Below are 21,091 nucleotides of genomic sequence, written 5' to 3' on the forward strand. Positions count from 1 at the left end.
TCTCTCTCTCTTTCTCCTCCTCCTTCTTCTCTTTCTCCCTCTCTTTCTCCTCCTTCTTCTCTTTCTCCTCCTTCCTTACCTCTTGCACAGTGCTGTAGGACATGGCTGCAGGGGGCGGGTGTGTCGCTATAGTTTAGTGTAGACTTTACCTCTGACATTTTTGTTTTGCGCCTCCAGATAATTTCATACAGAAGACGAAGCAGAGATTCAACAACCCGCGGTCACTGACCACCAAGGTGAACCTTGCCGACATGCAGACAGAAATCCGACTGCGGCCCCCCTACCAGATCTCACTGCAAGAGCTCGGCCTGGAGAACGGGATCAGCCACCGCAGAGACCCGGCCTACAAGGGGATAGGTGAGCGAGGGTCTCCTTCTACCATTCTTTCCCTTAGTTGGTGACCACTGGTCCAGCATCCTCCCGCGTATGACCGGCGGGCTGTCCAGGCAGTGTTGTCATGACCCCGTGCCTGTACAGGAAATCGCCCTCGGCCGACTTATGGAATCACATCGGCCTCAGGGCAGCAGCGGATTCTCGTTTGTTGCCCGGTCGTGGCCATTGTACTGGGCACAGACATTGTTGTCTTTCTGTACTGTCCCCCCAATGTCGGGAAGGAGCGTGCGGATGGGACTGTAGGGATCGTCCCTCTGACCCCATTGTCTGCCGGAGATAAGGGGCCGCAGTCTTGTCCTGTTCCTGCTTTTCTTTCTCCTCAGTGGAGGTAATGTGTCCATTTGGCCGAGCGTCATTCTGTCCATTGTTCTGAGCGATCAGACGTAGCTTCTGCCTCACGGCGGTATAAACTACCTGGTCGTGTATAATAAGACATCGTCCTCCTGTAAAGCCCCCCGAAACCGTGGATAACAACCGTCATGTCTGCCAGAGGGATCATCCACCCGAATAATGTACATGGAGGCCTCCTGACTGCTCGTTAATAACACGTGCACGCTCATCCAAACTGAGTGTGCACGTATACGAGGGTCCGCAGAGAGGGACAGCAAGGCCCCTTTACATTCTGCAGGGATTCAGGCTTCAGGCCACTTTTGGTTATTGATGATCCCCTGGTGGTCCGCCTATCGGGGGAGGGGGGCAGTCCCGTTGTTAGTCTTTCCAGTCCAGTGAATTAAACACAGGTGTTCCTTCTGTGTGCCCGTCCTGTGCCCGCCTGCCCTTATTGCCAGTCTAACGCCTGGTTTCTCTCCCGTCAGCTCCTCACCAGCGGCTGGAGCCATTGACCTTGTCGGGGGTCATCTCCTGCCTCCTCAGTCTGCTGTGTGCCGGACTCAACCTCATCCGCGGATTCCACTCGGTGGAGAGTCTGCTGCAGGTACCGTGTGCGGGTTATGGAGGGGCAGGGGCGGGTGGAGTGTGTGGGGGCAGGCCCGGAGTGTGAGCGGGGGAAGGACGTGTGCGCGGAGTATAAGGGGCTTGCGGGCCGGGGGCTCGGTGCCGCTGGGTGAATGTGTGGAGTCGCCCGTCTCCACCAGATCCATGCACTGAGTACATGTAAGCCCGCAGGGGCAGGGTCCTCCTCCCTCTGTACCCGTCAATCATTGTTAGTTTACTGTAAGTGATAGAAAATACAGATATGTAACAGCAGAGAGCACCGGCGGCGATCTGCACGCACAGGACCGCATCGCTCATTGCCGCCATCATGCGTCCTGCACAATGACATCACGGGGCATGACAAAACGTCATCAGGGCAAGTGTAGAGGGGTGTAAAGATAACAATGTCACCTGGCAGAGAGCAGCAGCTGCCTGTGCTGACATCGCTGGGTGACATGACGCCTCCTGACTGACGCCTCGTCAGCCGCCCCCCCATCTTCCCAGTCAACTGGGCGGGGGTCTTCTCTATAAACATCACAAACAGCTATGAACATAAGGGGAACATATTTTCCAGCCCCGTGACTAGAGCGACGCTGAATCGCGGCCTCCGCAGACATCGTGACCCGCGAGTGCACCTGGCGTCAGCAGAGATGGCGGGAGGCCTGTAATGAACCAATTACAGATGGTGACAGATACGGGCAGCGCTTGCTCCCACGCTGCGCCGAGCGCGTCCTTCTATATATTCCCCTCTTCATATGTAAATCGCCTCCGTTACCCGGAGTTCCGTCTCCTCTGATGTAGCCACAGCGCCCCCTGCTGGACAGAGTCTGGTACTGCCGGTAAAGAGGTCGGAGTTAGTTTTCTACCTTAAACATATGACAAATTCACATTGTGGATGTCGGGGGCTGGGAACGTGTGCAGCTCGCTGACACCGATAATACCGCCATATTGTGTCGCACTATCCTACTGTATCCGGCTGTTTCCTCCTGGGGTTGGGGATGATGGGAAGAGTGATACACTGTGTGATAGGAGATTAGATTGTGACGGAAACGTGTAAATCCAGCAAAGGGTCCAGTAAAAAATTATTCTTCATTTAAAGTTCATTAAAATCCACAAATATTAATAACTGCAGACGCGTTTCTGACTGACATCCTTATTCATTGCATACATATAAGGACATCAGTCAGAAACGCGTCTGCAGTTATTAATATTTGTGGATTTTAATGGACTTTAAATGAAGAATTTTGCTGGATTTACACGTTTTCTTCATCGTGGAACCTTGTAATACTACAAGATCCTTGGGGCTATAGGGATCCATTTATCCATGGGTGAACTGATTTTCTGTGGACCCTGACGGGTCTCTCACTACTTTCTCTTTAGATTGTGAGCTCCTAGGGTCAGAGATGATAGGAATAATGATACATTATGGGAGAGACATGGAAGTTTAATAATTGTGAAACTCTATATTGCAGAATGATGATGATGTCAGCTGTGTCATTGCCTTTTTCCTGGGAACAGCCGCCTGCCTATACCAGGTAACAGTATCAGGGGGAGCTCCCTGTATACAGAGATACATGATGAGATCCTGTCTGCAGCCACCACTAGGGGGAGATCCCTGTATACAGAGATACATGATAAGATCCTGTCTGCAGCCACCACCAGGGGGAGCTCCCTGTATACAGAGATACATGATAAGATCCTGTCTGCAGCCACCACTAGGGGGAGTTCCCTGTATACAGAGATACATGATAAGATCCTGTCTGCAGTCACCACTAGGGGGAGCTCCCTGTTTACAGAGATACATGATAAGATTCTGTCTGCAGCCACCACTAGGGGGAGCTCCCTGTATACAGAGATACATGATAAGATCCTGTCTGCAGCCACCAATAGGGGGAGCTCCCTGTATACTGAGATACATGATAAGATCCTGTCTGCAGCCACCACCAGGGGGAGCTCCCTGTATACAGAGATACATGATAAGATCCTGTCTGCAGCCACCACTAGGGGGAGCTCCCTGTATACTGAGATACATGATAAGATCCTGTCTGCAGCCACCACTAGGGGGAGCTCCCTGTATACAGAGATACATGATAAGATTCTGTCTGCAGCTACCACTAGGGGGAGCTCCCTGTATACAGAGAAACATGATAAGATCCTGTCTGCAGCCACCACCAGGGGGAGCTCCCTGTATGCAGAGATACATGATAAGATACTGTCTGCAGTCACCACTAGGGGGAGCTCCCTGTATGCAGAGATACATGGATAAGATCCTGTCTGCAGCCACCACTAGGGGGAGCTCCCTGTATACAGAGATACATGATAAGATCCTGTCTGCAGCCACCACCAGGGGGAGCTCCCTGTATACAGAGATACATGATAAGATTCTGTCTGCAGCCACCACTAGGGGGAGCTCCCTGTATACAGAGATACATGATAAGATCCTGTCTGCAGCCACCACTAGGGGGAGCTCCCTGTATACAGAGATACATGATAAGATCCTGTCTGCAGCCACCACTAGGGGGAGCTCCCTGTATACAGAGATACATGATAAGATCCTGTCTGCAGCCACCACTAGGGGGAGCTCCCTGTATACAGAGATACATGATAAGATTCTGTCTGCAGCCACCACTAGGGGGAGCTCCCTGTATACAGAGATACATGATAAGATCCTGTCTGCAGCCACCACTAGGAGGAGCTCCCTGTATACAGAGATAGATGATAAGATTCTGTCTACAGTCACCACTAGAGGGAGCTCCCTGTATACAGAGATACATGATAAGATCCTGTCTGCAGACACCACTAGGGGGAGCTCCCTGTATACAGAGATACATGATAAGATTCTGTCTGCAGCCACCACTAGGGGGAGCTCCCTGTATACATAGATACATGATAAGATTCTGTCTGCAGCCATCACTAGGGGGAGCTCCCTGTATACAGAGATACATGATAAGATCCTGTCTGCAGCCACCACTAGGGGGAGCTCCCTGTATACAGAGATACATGATAAGATCCTGTCTGCAGCCACCACTAGGGGGAGCTCCCTGTATACAGAGATACATGATAAGATTCTGTCTGCAGCCACCACTAGGGGGAGCTCCCTGTATACAGAGATACAGGATAAGATTCTGTCTGCATCCACCACTAGGGGGAGCTCCCTGTATACAGAGATACATGATAAGATCCTGTCTGTAGTCACCACTAGAGGGAGCTCCTTGTATACAGAGATACAGGATAAGATTCTGGCTGCATCCACCACTAGGGGGAGCTCCCTGTATACAGAGATACATGATAAGATCCTGTCTGTAGTCACCACTAGAGGGAGCTCCTTGTATACAGAACTGTATTCTTCTGCTCCATGCTTTGTGCTATTTCCCGCACTGTCGCAGGTGTCAGCCGCTGTGTCTCTTGCAGTGTTACCTGTTCTTGTACAGCACCAGCTGGAGGAACATGAAGTCATTCCTGGCGTTCGGTCTGATCTGTCTGTGTAACATGTATCTGCATGAACTGCGTAATCTGTGGCAGCTCTTCTTCCACGTCACTGTCGGAGCTTTCACAACTCTCCAGATCCGACTGCGGCAGCCGGAGAGTAAATCGCCCGATTACAACGTCTGACCCTGGCGCCGCCCGCTGCGCTGCTGGAGGAAGTGCTCGGTCTCCTTAATATCTGCCTTTTTTTTTTTTTTGCATCCAGTGCCAGCCGTGTGTTGGCGGCGGGGCTGCGTACCGTTGGCGGCGGGGCTGCGTACCGCTGCCGTCCCCGGAGTTATTGCCTTTGTAAGGCAGTCTATCCTTATTTCGTTTCTAACAAATAAAATAATTCTGTTCTGACCTCGTCCCGGTGTGAAATTCTGACGTAAGACGCCGACCAGAAGAGCGAGGGCGCGTCTGCGACCGAGACGTCTCACCTGTGTGCTGTGTGTATTACATTAATGTTCTGTTCACCGACAGCAAGCGGGATCCTGAAAACAAGGAAGAATTCAAGCGCAAAGTTTTACACAGTTGCAGAAATTTAGCTTACACGAGTACTGACTTATTTACATGGGACTGCGCCTGCTTTGTAATGACGGTTGCAGTTCTCTCTTGGGGAGCGATCAGTAGCGGTTTTGCCGTCCTTCACCTTGTCCCTTCTGACGTCTTCAGTAGTTGCAGCCATCTGCTGCTTTCCTGTTGGCTCTCAGACTCCTCTATGGGGCAGATGCACTGCAGGACTTTACTACCATGGACTGACTCCTGCAGGAGCGCTGGCAGGGGTGGGTGACCTGCAGGGGGGACCTGTGGGAGAGACAGGGGGGGGGGGACCTGTGGGAGTGCCAGCGGGGAGGGGACTTATGACCTGCGGGAGAGACGGCGGGGACAGACTGACCTGCAGGAGCGCTGGCAGGGGTGGGTGACCTGCAGGGGGGACCTGTGGGAGAGACAGGGGGGGGGGACCTGTGGGAGTGCCAGCGGGGAGGGGACTTATGACCTGCGGGAGAGACGGCGGGGACAGACTGACCTGCAGGAGCGCTGGCAGGGGTGGGTGACCTGCAGGGGGGACCTGTGGGAGAGACAGGGGGGGGGGGACCTGTGGGAGTGCCAGCGGGGAGGGGACTTATGACCTGCGGGAGAGACGGCGGGGACAGACTGACCTGCAGGAGCGCTGGCAGGGGTGGGTGACCTGCAGGGGGGACCTGTGGGAGAGACAGGGGGGGGGGACCTGTGGGAGTGCCAGCGGGGAGGGGACTTATGACCTGCGGGAGAGACGGCGGGGACAGACTGACCTGCAGGAGCGCTGGCAGGGGTGGGTGACCTGCAGGGGGGACCTGTGGGAGAGACAGGGGGGGGGGGGACCTGTGGGAGTGCCAGTGGGGAGGGGACTTATGACCTGCGGGAGAGACGGCGGGGACAGACTGACCTGCAGGAGCGCTGGCAGGGGTGGGTGACCTGCAGGGGGGACCTGTGGGAGAGACGGGGGGGGGACCTGTGGGAGTGCCAGTGGGGAGGGGACTTATGAGCTGCGGGAGAGACGGCGGGGACAGACTGACCTGCAGGAGCGCTGGCAGGGGTGGGTGACCTGCAGGGGGGACCTGTGGGAGAGACGGGGGGGGGGGACCTGTGGGAGTGCCAGTGGGGAGGGGACTTATGAGCTGCGGGAGAGACGGCGGGGACGGACTGACCTGCAGGAGCGCTGGGGAGGGAGGGGTGGGACCTGGTGGAGTGCCAGCGGGAGGGGACGGACGACCTGTGGGAGCGGCGGGGGGGGGAGGCCTGCAGGGAGGGGGCAACTGCGGGAGCGCTGGCGTGGGGAGAGGGGACCTGTGGGAGAGACGGCGGGGACGGACCGACCTGCTGGAGCATCGGGGAGGGGTGGGGGGTGGGACCTGTGGGAGTGCCAGCGGGGAGGGGACAGAGTGCCAGCGGGGAGGGGACAGACGACCTGTGGGAGTGTCAGCGGGGAGGGGACGGACGACCTGCGGGAGCGCCGGGGGGGTGACGAGCTGCGGGAGCGCCGGCGTGGGGGAAGAGGGAGCTGCGGTAGAGACAGTGGGGGAGAGTAGGGGGCGTTTTTTGGAGGACAGGACTAAAACTTTGCTTTACTGCTGCCTTTTTTTTTTGCAGAAAAGTTTTGTTTCCTTTGTGATCGTAAGACATTTAAAGGGACGGTCCATTCCAGGGTAAATAAACCTTAATCATCGTCTGAGTCTGACGATCTTTTATTGCTGCCAGTGATAGAAAAGTTTTCAGAAAGTTTGTCATGGTGGCTGCCCGCCCTTTGTATGAATGAACCCTCTTCGATAGTGACTAACTGCAGGACCATCGCTGTGGGGTGAAGGGTTAGTCACTGCTACAACCTGGGCCTAAAGAATGAATATTCCATCACTCAGATGTCGCTGCCATAGATCCATCCTTGTAGCTCCAGTAATGTTGTGTAGGTCAGGAGTTCCATCTTGTCTTCTCCAATTACCTTCGGAGCTGCATTCACCATTCTGCTGGTTCTCTGTACACCGCTGCTTCCTGCTGGTTCATTATACAGAGAATGATCTGCAGTGGTGCATTGTCATATACTCAGTGCTGACAGGTTCCAGGTGGTAGCGAGCTGAATTATAAATGCAGCTCTGGATGGGACTGGAGTATGTCTAATGTGCAGACAGCGGTGGTCCAGCAGAGCGTCGTCCCGCCGGCCCCCACATAAACCACAAGGACAGCAGTAAAACAGCATTTAATGTAGATGTTTAGTTTCCATGGGAAATCAACGCTGCACCAAATGACCAACAAAAGACGTCGCCAATGTAGGTGAGGCCCGCGAGCACAGTGCGGAGGGTACAGGACGTGGGGGGCGCGGGGTCTGCAGGTACCAGGGTGGGCGTGGCGCAGATGGAAGAAGCGTTTAACAGAGTGAATTATAAATAATATAAGGAAAGTGTCTGGAAACCTATAGTGATGTGGACGCGTCTCCTACATGGAAAGACCGGGCAGCTTCACGGGAAGACGATATACGACCAGCGCTGTAACCCCGTCACTGCCAGCAGGACAAGAGGAGACCCCCGGTATAACGAGAAGACACCGCGGAGGAAAAGACGACATCGCGGACAATGAGAAGACGCCATGGAGAATAAGACGAGACCGCAGAGGACACCGTGGAGAATAAGGAGAGACCGCGGAGGACAAGATGAGACCGTGGAGGAAAAGACGACATCGCAGACAATGAGAAGACACCGTGGAGAATAAGACGAGACCGCGGAGGACAAGAGAACACCGTGGAGAATGAGGAGACTGCGGAGGACAAGAGGACACGGTGGAGAATGAGGAGACCGTGGAGGAGACCGTGGAGGAAAAGACGACATCGCGGACAATGATAAGACACCGTGGAGAATAAGACGAGACCGCGAAGGACAAGAGAACACCGTGGAGAATGAGGAGAGACCGCGGAGGACAAGATGAGACCGTGGAGGAAAAGACGACATCGCAGACAATGAGAAGACACCGTGGAGAATAAGACGAGACCGCGGAGGACAAGAGAACACCGTGGAGAATGAGGAGACCGCGGAGGACAAGAGGACACGGTGGAGAATGAGGAGACTGCGGAGGACAAGAGGACACGGTGGAGAATGAGGAGACCGTGGAGGACACCGTGGAGGAAAAGACGACATCGCGGACAATGATAAGACACCGTGGAGAATAAGACGAGACCGCGAAGGACAAGAGAACACCGTGGAGAATGAGGAGAGACCGCGGAGGACAAGATGAGACCGTGGAGGAAAAGACGACATCGCAGACAATGAGAAGACACCGTGGAGAATAAGACGAGACCGCGGAGGACAAGAGAACACCGTGGAGAATGAGGAGACCGCGGAGGACAAGAGGACACGGTGGAGAATGAGAAGAGACCGCGGAAGACAAGAGGACACGGTGGAGAATGAGAAGAGACTGCGGAAGACAAGAGGACACCGTGGAGAATGAGACGAGACAGCGGAGGACAAGAGGACACCGTGGAGAATGAGAAGAGACTGCGGAAGACAAGAGGACACGGTGGAGAATGAGAAGAGACTGCGGAAGACAAGAGGACACGGTGGAGAATGAGAAGAGACTGCGGAAGACAAGAGGACACGGTGGAGAATGAGAAGAGACTGCGGAAGACAAGAGGACACGGTGGAGAATGAGAAGAGACCGCGGAGGACAAGAGGACACGGTGGAGAATGAGAAGAGACCGCGGAGGACAAGAGGACACGGTGGAGAATGAGAAGAGACCGCGGAGGACAAGAGGACACGGTGGAGAATGAGAAGAGACTGCGGAAGACAAGAGGACACGGTGGAGAATGAGAAGAGACCGCGGAGGACAAGAGGACACGGTGGAGAATGAGAAGAGACCGCGGAGGACAAGAGGACACGGTGGAGAATGAGAAGAGACCGCGGAGGACAAGAGGACACGGTGGAGAATGAGAAGAGACCGCGGAGGACAAGAGGACACCGTGGAGAATGAGACGAGACAGCGGAGGACAAGAGGACACCGTGGAGAATGAGAAGAGACTGCGGAAGACAAGAGGACACGGTGGAGAATGAGAAGAGACTGCGGAAGACAAGAGGACACGGTGGAGAATGAGAAGAGACTGCGGAAGACAAGAGGACACGGTGGAGAATGAGAAGAGACCGCGGAGGACAAGAGGACACGGTGGAGAATGAGAAGAGACCGCGGAGGACAAGAGGACACGGTGGAGAATGAGAAGAGACCGCGGAGGACAAGAGGACACGGTGGAGAATGAGGAGACCGCGGAGGACAAGAGAACACTGTGGAGAATGAGAAGAGACCGTGGAGGACAAGAGGACACGGTGGAGAATGAGAAGAGACCGCGGAGGATAAGAGGACACTGTGGAGAATGAGAAGAGACAGCGGAGGAAAAGAAGATATCGCGGACTATGAGAAGACACCGTGGAGAATGAGACGAGACCGCAGAGGACAAGAGGACACCGTGGAGAACGAGACGAGACCGCAGAGGACAAGAGGACACCGTGGAGAACGAGACGAGACCGCAGAGGACAAGAGGACACCGTGGAGAACGAGACGAGACCGCAGAGGACACCGTGGAGAACGAGACGAGACCGCAGAGGACACCGTGGAGAACGAGACGAGACCGCAGAGGACAAGAGGACACCGTGGAGAATGAGAAGAGACTGCGGAAGACAAGAGGACACGGTGGAGAATGAGAAGAGACTGCGGAAGACAAGAGGACACGGTGGAGAATGAGAAGAGACTGCGGAAGACAAGAGGACACGGTGGAGAATGAGAAGAGACCGCGGAGGACAAGAGGACACGGTGGAGAATGAGAAGAGACCGCGGAGGACAAGAGGACACGGTGGAGAATGAGAAGAGACCGCGGAGGACAAGAGGACACGGTGGAGAATGAGAAGAGACCGCGGAGGACAAGAGGACACGGTGGAGAATGAGAAGAGACTGCGGAAGACAAGAGGACACGGTGGAGAATGAGAAGAGACCGCGGAGGACAAGAGGACACGGTGGAGAATGAGAAGAGACCGCGGAGGACAAGAGGACACGGTGGAGAATGAGAAGAGACCGCGGAGGACAAGAGGACACGGTGGAGAATGAGAAGAGACCGCGGAGGACAAGAGGACACCGTGGAGAATGAGACGAGACAGCGGAGGACAAGAGGACACCGTGGAGAATGAGAAGAGACTGCGGAAGACAAGAGGACACGGTGGAGAATGAGAAGAGACTGCGGAAGACAAGAGGACACGGTGGAGAATGAGAAGAGACTGCGGAAGACAAGAGGACACGGTGGAGAATGAGAAGAGACCGCGGAGGACAAGAGGACACGGTGGAGAATGAGAAGAGACCGCGGAGGACAAGAGGACACGGTGGAGAATGAGAAGAGACCGCGGAGGACAAGAGGACACGGTGGAGAATGAGGAGACCGCGGAGGACAAGAGAACACTGTGGAGAATGAGAAGAGACCGTGGAGGACAAGAGGACACGGTGGAGAATGAGAAGAGACCGCGGAGGATAAGAGGACACTGTGGAGAATGAGAAGAGACAGCGGAGGAAAAGAAGATATCGCGGACTATGAGAAGACACCGTGGAGAATGAGACGAGACCGCAGAGGACAAGAGGACACCGTGGAGAACGAGACGAGACCGCAGAGGACAAGAGGACACCGTGGAGAACGAGACGAGACCGCAGAGGACAAGAGGACACCGTGGAGAACGAGACGAGACCGCAGAGGACACCGTGGAGAACGAGACGAGACCGCAGAGGACACCGTGGAGAACGAGACGAGACCGCAGAGGACAAGAGGACACCGTGGAGAATGAGGAGAGACTGTGGAGGACAAGAGGACACCGTGGAGAATGAGACGAGACCGCAGAGGACAAGAGGACACCGTGGAGAATGAGACGAGACCGCAGAGGACAAGAGGACACGGTGGAGAATGAGGAGAGACTGCGGAGGACAAGAGGACACGGTGGAGAATGAGACGAGACCGCAGAGGACAAGAGGACACGGTGGAGAATGAGACGAGACCGCAGAGGACAAGAGGACACCGTGGAGAATGAGACGAGACCGCAGAGGACAAGAGGACACGGTGGAGAATGAGGAGAGACTGCGGAGGACTGCAAGATTTACAAAAAAAAAACCTCTGCAATTCTGCCAGGAGCAGCTGCTGGACAGATATCGCCGTCAGTGTCCCGAAAGCCGCCCCTCCACGAGCTGCAATGCCCCCTACAGCCCGGCTGTGGTAATGTGAGCCACCGCTTCATTTCACCATCCAGGTGATACGTAAATGTGAATGAGGTCTTAAAAATTTGGATTTGCATTTGGAAACGCCTTCGTGTACAGGGCTTGCTGTATTTTCATACTTGTGACTTGCAACAAAAAAAAAAACAAAAAACAAACCGCGATGCACTCGTCCGGCGGCAGAAATCTGAAGGTACAAAACCCAATGTACCACCTACGGTTTTGTGGCACTTTCTCTGGTGCAGCTGCTGTTTGATGTGCGTTCTGAGAGCAGACGCCGAGCGCGCGTCGTAACGTAACCTGCCCCCGTAAGCTCAGCCCCGGCCGTGCCAATCTGCCGGGTTCGGGGAGCGCTTGCATTCTGCTGTATATCGGGCTGCTCGTGAAACTGCCGGGTCTGGAAGCTGGGAAATGAGAACTACTGGTACTATCCTGGATGGAAACGCGCTGTGTGCTCAGTTCACTCGGCGTCAGCCTTGGTATAGAATTTACAAAATATATCCTCTGTGTTTTTTTTTTTTTTTTTTACTAGATCTTCAACTAAAATATTACAAAATAAAATTACAAAAAGGTGCAGATCTCCTGGCGGGTCCGGGGCCCGGCCCTAAAGTGAACCTGGCAGCACCCACCACGGGGAGGAGACGCCCTGTGCCTTTTATACTTTTCACCAACTCACAACATGGCCTCCTCGGCATGTACGGGGGACGGGGTCACTTTACATGTGTTTCTCTAGTAATAAATAAAGAGATATTTGTCCTGCCCGCATCTTCTACCAAATGTGGTGTCAGGTAGTGAGAGAATTCCTACTGACTGGGGTCTGGTCACAAGAAAAAAGGCCGTGGGACGGTTGTGACGCGTTTCAATTCATTGCTAGTCCGCCATGTACATTACCGTCGGTCTGGTACTGTAATACATTCCTTCCTTCATAGAGGAAATCAATGAGTCGTTTAATAAATATCTCCGTCCTCCGCTCGTCTCCTGCGCAGACGTTTATACCTTCATCATCTTTGGTCGATCACCGTCAGCCTGACGGAGCTCCTGGGTCGTGTGGCTGCTCGCAGCCGTGTTGGCTCCTCGCCGGCGGGTACGGTGGACATATATCAGTGCACGGTGGTAGCTGAGCTTCTCCTGCATCGCTAACTGCTTGAGGGTCCTTCATTTAGGAAGTAGGTGGTCATCTCGCCTTTGCCTTTCACTTTGACCACCCCCCGGCACTCCAGCGTGTAATTACAGGCGGCCAGGACCTGCTGGAGATCGGCGGTGACCTGAAACGCAACAGCAGCACTGAGCAAACAGCATCCAAATCTCAGCAGCGCATGGAGGGTCCAGCGCCATCACCCACCTGAATCCGCTCAGGGACGCCAGTGCTGTCCATACGACTCGCCACATTGACCGTGTTCCCCCAAATGTCGTACTGGGGTTTACGAGCACCTATGACACCAGCAACCACGGGTCCGATGTTCAGTCCTGAGAAACAACAGCTGAGATCAGCTTCATGGGATATTTGGTGGGCGGGCGGTGCCCACGCTTCATCTACCGCTGCCAGCTGTCGCCATTACTCAGCGCACAGTATCTGACCATTCAGACATTGGGGAAGCTGAGATATGAGCTGCTGTATGTCGGGTGCTCGGTACAGAGAGAGGCAGGAAGGGATCCGCTGACCCATGACCGACGCAGACTGAATCTCGCAGGTGGTTCGCCCTCAGTTTGTAATAATCTGACAAACAGCAGCCTAAATCTCAGCTTCAAATATTAACGTAACTCAAACCTCAAAAGGATTAATCCAGGAAAAACCGATCTGCTGTGCTATGCCTGGCACGGGGGGCCGGCGGGCGGACACAGGGATGAGTTTTTGGCTGGGAGTCCACTGTTCCCGTCCTCCCCCCCCCCCCCCCCCCGCTGCACCCACCGATTTTCATCTGGAAGTTGTTGAATGAGTGCTCGTTGATGTATTTCATCTGATCCATCAGTCTCATTGCATAATCCGCCAGCGCCTTGATGTGCGACTTTCCCGCCTTGTCGTAAGTCGTGTCGTTCAGTCCCGAGGCCGCCATGTAGGTGCTGCCGATGGTCTTGATCTTCTCCAGCTGCCGGAACTCGTCCTCACTGATGATCTGTGAAGAGACCGAGATCCGTCATCAGCCGCACGACCACATGAGCAGTGGGGGGGGTCGGGGGTCTGTACCCTGCTGCAAGGCATTGTGGGAGATGTAGTGTTTACTCCATACATCAGCGATCTGATAAATCTACCAGACGCAACACACAGTGGGCAAACTAACCGCAGAGTAGTCGGTGCAGCTCTGGATGTGAGCAGTGACTGGGAGTGGTTTTTTAGGACTGGTTCACACGCAGGTGAATTTTCACAGAGTTCGGATCTAGAACAACCCGAGATAAGTGATGGCGTCCCTTCCAGCCTCACCTCATCGAAGTCGGCGATGATCTCGTTGAGTAGCCGCAGACACTCCACGCCTTCGTTGTTGGCCTCAAGTTCCACGTAGAACTCGGAGAAGTTGCTGATGGACGCGAACATGACGGCCACGCACTCGCAGGACTGGTAATACAGCTCGTCGTTACGCCGCTCCCGTGCCAGGAAATGCGCCGCCACGTCCTTGGGGAGAATGTTGTGCAGGAGACGGCGGTTGTAGGCCTGCAGCTCCTCCATCTCCTCCTTCTCCTCGGTGGCCTGGAAGACAAAGTAGGTCGACATAAGGTGCAAGATCCAGGAGAGAAATTGGCGCTGTGCCCCTCGGGCGGACAGGTGACATGACCCCATAGCCGAGATCCATCCTGTACCTGGAGCTTCCATAGAAAGTCCAGCCGGGCGGTGGACTCCACCTGCTGAGCGTGGAGGTAGAGCGCCAGCACGAAGACGCTGATGATCACCGGCGTGGCGATCTTCAGGGTGACTCTGGGAACGCCATCCGTGCTGTGGAGACAACAAGAGACGTCTCATCTGGGGCGCGATCAGTAGGATACCGGGGGGACGACGGTAACATCCGGAGGGTGGGATTACCACCTCATGGGCAAAGTCACAATATCTGGAAGTTCAGACGCCGGACTGTGGGATGAGCTCTCACCGCCATCACTATAAACCATCTTCTCCATGTTCTGGGAATAACTGGTGAGACGGCAGCAATCAAACCTCTACTTTCACCAATTCCTAAAAGGGATTTTCTAGGAAAATTAAACAAAATATTCTGGAAACCTGTCCTGACCTAATCCTGCTCACACTGTAACAAGCTCTCAGCTGTGTATCAGCGCGGACCACCCTCAGCACAGATCCCTCCTGTACCGGGACGCTGTCACGTTTCCTGCTCACACTGTAACAAGCTCTCAGTTGTGTATCAGCGCGGACCACCCTCAGCACAGATCTCTCCTGTCCCGGGACGCTGTCACGTTTCCTGCTCACACTGTAACAAGCTGTCAGCTGTGTATCAGCGCGGACCACCCTCAGCACAGATCCCTCCTGTCCCGGGACGCTGTCACGTTTCCTGCTCACACTGTAACAAGCTCTCAGCTGTGTATCAGCGCGGACCACCCTCAGCACAGATCCCTCCTGTCCCGGGACGCTGTCACGTTTCCTGCTCACACTGTAACAAGCTGTCAGCTGTGTATCAGCGCGGACCACCCTCAGCACAGATCCCTCCTGTCCCGGGACGCTGTCACGTTTCCTGCTCACACTGTAACAAGCTCTCAGCTGTGTATCAGCGCGGACCACCCTCAGCACAGATCTCTCCTGTCCCGGGACGCTGTCACGTTTCCTGCTCACACTGTAACAAGCTCTCAGCTGTGTATCAGCGCGGACCACCCTCAGCATAGATCCCTCCTGTCCCGGGACGCTGTCACGTTTCCTGCTCACACTGTAACAAGCTCTCAGCTGTGTATCAGCGCGGACCACCCTCAGCACAGATCTCTCCTGTCCCGGGACGCTGTCACGTTTCCTGCTCACACTGTAACAAGCTGTCAGCTGTGTATCAGCGCGGACCACCCTCAGCACAGATCTCTCCTGTCCCGGGACGCTGTCACGTTTCCTGCTCACACTGTAACAAGCTCTCAGCTGTGTATCAGCGCGGACCACCCTCAGCATAGATCCCTCCTGTCCCGGGACGCTGTCACGTTTCCTGCTCACACTGTAACAAGCTCTCCGCTGTGTATCAGCGCGGACCACCCTCAGCACAGATCTCTCCTGTCCCGGGACGCTGTCACGTTTCCTGCTCACACTGTAACAAGCTGTCAGCTGTGTATCAGCGCGGACCACCCTCAGCACAGATCCCTCCTGTCCCGGGACACTGTCACGTTTCCTGCTCACACTGTAACAAGCTCTCAGCTGTGTATTAGCGCGGACCACCCTCAGCACAGATCCCTCCGGTCCAGGGACGCTGTCACGTTTCCTGCTCACACTGTAACAAGCTGTCAGCTGTGTATCAGCGCGGACCACCCTCAGCACAGATCCCTCCAGTCCAGGGACGCTGTCACGTTTCCTGCTCACACTGTAACAAGCTCTCAGCTGTGTATCAGCGCGGACCACCCTCAGCACAGATCCCTCCTGTCCCGGGACGCTGTCACGTTTCCTGCTCACACTGTAACAAGCTCTCAGCTGTGTATCAGCGCGGACCACCCTCAGCATAGATCCCTCCGGTCCAGGGACGCTGTCATGTTTCCTGCTCACACTGTAACAAGCTCTCAGCTGTGTATCAGCGCGGACCACCCTCAGCACAGATCCCTCCTGTCCAGGGACGCTGTCACGTTTCCTGCTCACACTGTAACAAGCTCTCAGCTGTGTATCAGTGCGGACCACCCTCAGCACAGATCCCTCCTGTCCCGGGACGCTGTCACGTTTCCTGCTCACACTGTAACAAGCTCTCAGCTGTGTATCAGCGCGGACCACCCTCAGCACAGATCTCTCCTGTCCAGGGACGCTGTCACGTTTCCTGCTCACACTGTAACAAGCTCTCAGCTGTGTATCAGTGCGGACCACCCTCAGCACAGATCCCTCCTGTCCCGGGACGCTGTCACGTTTCCTGCTCACACTGTAACAAGCTCTCAGCTGTGTATTAGCGCGGACCACCCTCAGCACAGATCCCTCCTGTCCCGGGACGCTGTCACGTTTCCTGCTCACACTGTAACAAGCTCTCAGCTGTGTATCAGCGCGGACCACCCTCAGCACAGATCCCTCCTGTCCCGGGACGCTGTCACGTTTCCTGCTCACACTGTAACAAGCTCTCAGCTGTGTATCAGCGCGGACCACCCTCAGCACAGATCCCTCCTGTCCCGGGACGCTGTCACGTTTCCTGCACCGATACATTTGTAGCAGCCATCGGATGACGACTTTCAATGTGATTGGTGCCCGGTTCTGCGGCTCAGAGGATCGTCTCAACTGGATACAAGTGCAACAAACAGTCAGCTGTGAGAAGTTTGGGGCTTTTCAGCCTCTGGATGGGAAACTGATGCCTAAAGGAGAAAAATAAATGGGGCGCATTGTACTCCGGCGCCCTTCAGATTAAAGGGTGCGCGTCTCCTAATGAATCCGGGGGGGAGGGGCAGAAAATCTCTTATGGCGAACGCATTATTTTGTTGTTGGCAAAAAAAGTTGAACGTTTTCAGATAATTACGGGATTTTTCCATTAAAATGTGCTAATGAGAACCTCAATATCAGACAGAAGGACGAGGCCGCGCTTCTTACCAGTTCATGGTGGAGTTGGATAATTCGCTGTAAGAGAAGAAGCAGAAGATAATCAGTACCAGGCGGTGGCGGTTCATCACCCTGCAGCGCTGCGCTCCCAGCACTAGATGGCGCCATCCTCCTGGCTATCCTACATAACTGACAGCAGAGCAGCAGGGTCGGTCCACAGACTCTCCACAGCCAAGTCAGCGCCTATAATACAGGGGGCAGATCGCCAGTGATAACGCGGACACATCCCACCGCAAATCACAAGGACAATCTCTGTGCAGGTGCTGATCAAAGGGGATGCTGGGAGATTTCAGCTCTGAAGCCACTAGAACTGTGAGTGCTGCTCTGGAGCATAAGTAATGTACTGCGGATGATAACGCGTGAGTTCCTCTAATAAAAGCGCCAGTACTGATACTCACATCCCATTGGCTGCCACCAGCAGATCTGCGTTATCAAACAGCGCCACCTGCGGGACCTCCACGATAATGACGTAGACGAGCTCGATGATCAGCATCAGAATGAGTTTCCCAATGCTGCTGATCTGGAGAAAGACGGAGCAGGCCAGGAGGCTGAGGAGGACGCAGGCGGTGAAGTACTGCGGAGACACAGCCTGCAGCATTACAACTCATGTCCTATTAAAGACCCCAAGTGCCATCAATACGGATCACATTTTACCTCTGGAAAGTTGCAGTTCGGGGTCTCGTCCCCGCAGAATCCCCCCTCAGTAGAAAGGCTGTAATTAAAGGCAGAGTTCCTGAGCAGACACGGGGTCACACTGTTCAGGGGGACGTTGTACTCGGCAGCGAGGCAACTCCTCAGATCGGTATTACTGCACAGGAACTGGAAGATGAGGAATGTCAGGTACGAGCAGCCTGAGAGCTAACAGAAAGCCAGCAGAATAGTGACCGCAGCTCTGGAGGTGATTGGAGGATAAGACACGATGTAACAGCAGAATAGTGACCGCAGCTCTGGAGGTGATTGGAGGATGAGACATGATGTAACAGCAGAATAGTGACCGCAGCTCTGGAGGTGATTGGAGGATGAGACATGATGTAACAGCAGAATAGTGAATGCAGCTCTGGAGGTGATTGGAGGATAAGACATGATGTAACAGCAGAATAGTGAGTGCAGCTCTGGAGGTGACTGGAGGATAAGACACAATGTAACAGCAGAATAGTGACCGCAGCTCTGGAGGTGATTGGAGGATAAGACACGATGTAACAGCAGAATAGTGACCGCAGCTCTGGAGGTGATTGGAGGATAAGACACGATGTAACAGCAGAATAGTGACTGCAGCTCTGGAGGTGATTGGAGGATAAGACACTATGTAACAGCAGAATAGTGACCGCAGCTCTGGAGGTGATTGGAGGATAAGACACGATGTAACAGCAGAATAGTGACCGCAGCTCTGGAGGTGATTGGAGGATAAGACACGATGTAACAGCAGAATACTGACCGCAGCTCTGGAGGTGATTGGAGGATAAGACATGATGTAACAGCAGAATAGTGACTGCAGCTCTGGAGGTGACTGGAGGATAAGACACAATGTAACAGCAGAATAGTGACTGCAGCTCTGGAGGTGATTAGAGGATGAGACAGGATGTAACAGCAGAATAGTGACCGCAGCTCTGGAGGTGATTGGAGGATAAGACACGATGTAACAGCAGAATAGTGACCGCAGCTCTGGAGGTGATTGGAGGATAAGACACAATGTAACAGCAGAATAGTGACTGCAGCTCTGGAGGTGATTAGAGGATGAGACAGGATGTAACAGCAGAATAGTGACTGCAGCTCTGGAAGTGACTGGAGGATAAGACACGATGTAACAGCAGAATAGTGACTACAGCTCTGGAGGTGACTGTAGGATAAGACATGATGTAACAGCAGAATAGTGACTGCAGCTCTGGAGGTGACTGTAGGATAAGACATGATGTAACAGCAGAATAGTGACCGCAGCTCTGGAGGTGATTGGAGGATAAGACATGATGTAACAGCAGAATAGTGACCGCAGCTCTGGAGGTGATTGGAGGATAAGACATGATGTAACAGAAGAATAGTGAGTGCAGCTCTGGAGGTGACTGTAGGATAAGACACAATGTAACAAACAGCAGAATGGTGACCGCAGCTCTGGAGGTGACTGGAGGATAAGACCTGATGTAACAGCAGAATAGTGAGTGCAGCTCTGGAGGATAAGACATGATGTAACAGCAGAATAGTGACCGCAGCTCTGGAGGATAAGACGGGATGTAACAGCAGAATAGTGACTGCAGCTCTGGAGGTGACTGGAGTATAAGACATAATGTAACAGCAGAATAGTGACTGCAGCTCTGGAGGTGATTGGAGGATGAGACAGGATGTAACAGCAGAATAGTGACTGCAGCTCTGGAAGTGACTGGAGGATAAGACACAATGTAACAGCAGAATAGTGACTGCAGCTCTGGAAGTGACTGGAGGATAAGACACAATGTAACAGCAGAATAGTGACTACAGCTCTGGAGGTTAAGACATGATGTAACAGCAGAATAGTGACAGCAGCTCTGGAGGTGACTGGAGGATAAGACACAATGTAACAGCAGAATAGTGAGTGCAGCTCTGGAGGTGACTGTAGGATAAGACACAATGTAACAAACAGCAGAATGGTGACCGCAGCTCTGGAGGTGACTGGAGGATAAGACTTGATGTAACAGCAGAATAGTGACTACAGCTCTGGAGGCTAAGACATGATGTAACAGCAGAATAGTGACAGCAGCTCTGGAGGTGACTGGAGGATAAGACACAATGTAACAGCAGAATAGTGAGTGCAGCTCTGGAGGTGACTGTAGGATAAGACACAATGTAACAAACAGCAGAATGGTGACCGCAGCTCTGGAGGTGACTGGAGGATAAGACTTGATGTAACAGCAGAATAGTGACTGCAGCTCTGGAGGTGACTGGAGGATAAGACATGATGTAACAGCAGAATAGTGACTGCAGCTCTGGAGGATAAAAGTTCCATTATCTGTGGTTGTACCCTGTGGCCGCTCTCGGTGCTACACTGTGACGGATCCTCCTCGGTGTTATCGTTCATTCTTACCATGTTAATAAATGATGAGAGGAAGACGAGGATTATGGTGACGACTCCCACCGCCGTGCTGTTAATCCGAGATTGCACAATCTTTTTAGATAAAGTCTGGAGCGGAGCTGGGAAGAGCTGCAGAAGGAAATGGATCAGAGGTTACACCGGGGCCAGGAGCGTCCAGTCTGGTGATGTCAGTCCTGGTCCCCGTTACAATGTATCAGTGTGGACAATGCTCTGTGAGGAGCCAAACACAGCAGCAGTGCACATCTGTCCTGGGCTGTAGACTGATCACTGCTTAGCCTATGTTCACATGTTGCCGTTTTTTCTGCAGCAAAACCTGCTCTCGGTTTTGATGAGTTTTTGTCAGATTCATTTGTCTCTTGTGCTAAGAAAGTTTAGTGCATAAAAAAAGAATCTGATTCAACTTCCTCAGGTTTTGGCACCAAAAATGCAGCAAAACCTGATGCCTGCGTTTTTTTCTGCGTATTTGCAGCGTTTTTTTCTGCGTATTTGCAGCGTTTTTTTCTGAGTATTTGCAGCGTTTTTTCTGCGTATTTGCAGTGTTTTTTTCTGCGTATTTGCAGCGTTTTTTCTGCGTATTTGCAGTGTTTTTTTCTGCGTATTTGCAGCGTTTTTTCTGCGTATTTGCAGCGTTTTTTTCTGAGTATTTGCAGCGTTTTTTTCTGCGTATTTGCAGCGTTTTTTTCTGCGTATTTGCAGCGTTTTTTTCTGCGTTTTTTTCTGCATATTTGCAGCTTTTTTTTCTGCGTTTTTGCAGCGTTTTTTTCTGCGTATTTGCAGCGTATTTTTC

General features: G+C 53.4%; 2 protein-coding genes across 2 annotated transcripts in view; one reads left to right on the forward strand and one right to left on the reverse strand.

Moving 5' to 3' along the window:
- SEC22A (SEC22 homolog A, vesicle trafficking protein) overlaps positions 1-5,094 on the forward strand; it is a 30,732-nt gene extending 25,638 nt beyond the window's left edge. The window contains exons 4-7 of the mRNA XM_073647524.1: positions 178-357; positions 1,209-1,327; positions 2,799-2,861; positions 4,738-5,094. Coding sequence (XP_073503625.1) covers positions 178-357; positions 1,209-1,327; positions 2,799-2,861; positions 4,738-4,938 — 563 coding nt within the window. The 3' untranslated portion in view covers positions 4,939-5,094. The remainder of the gene's footprint in view (positions 1-177; positions 358-1,208; positions 1,328-2,798; positions 2,862-4,737) is intronic.
- Positions 5,095-11,317: 6,223 nt separating this feature from the next.
- Positions 11,318-21,091, reverse strand: part of ADCY5 (adenylate cyclase 5) — a 268,384-nt gene continuing 258,610 nt past the window's right edge. Inside the window, exons 13-21 of the mRNA XM_073647525.1 lie at positions 20,296-20,412; positions 17,898-18,062; positions 17,642-17,817; positions 17,235-17,261; positions 14,345-14,477; positions 13,971-14,234; positions 13,461-13,665; positions 12,894-13,018; positions 11,318-12,816 (exon numbers count right to left, since the gene is read on the reverse strand). Of these exons, the coding sequence (XP_073503626.1) occupies positions 12,688-12,816; positions 12,894-13,018; positions 13,461-13,665; positions 13,971-14,234; positions 14,345-14,477; positions 17,235-17,261; positions 17,642-17,817; positions 17,898-18,062; positions 20,296-20,412 (1,341 nt within the window). The 3' untranslated portion in view covers positions 11,318-12,687. The remainder of the gene's footprint in view (positions 12,817-12,893; positions 13,019-13,460; positions 13,666-13,970; positions 14,235-14,344; positions 14,478-17,234; positions 17,262-17,641; positions 17,818-17,897; positions 18,063-20,295; positions 20,413-21,091) is intronic.

This window comes from Phyllobates terribilis, unplaced genomic scaffold (genome assembly GCF_046119375.1).
Source record: "Phyllobates terribilis strain yellow unplaced genomic scaffold, ASM4611937v1 Scaffold_9__5_contigs__length_417890890, whole genome shotgun sequence".
NCBI lineage: Eukaryota > Metazoa > Chordata > Amphibia > Anura > Dendrobatidae > Phyllobates > Phyllobates terribilis.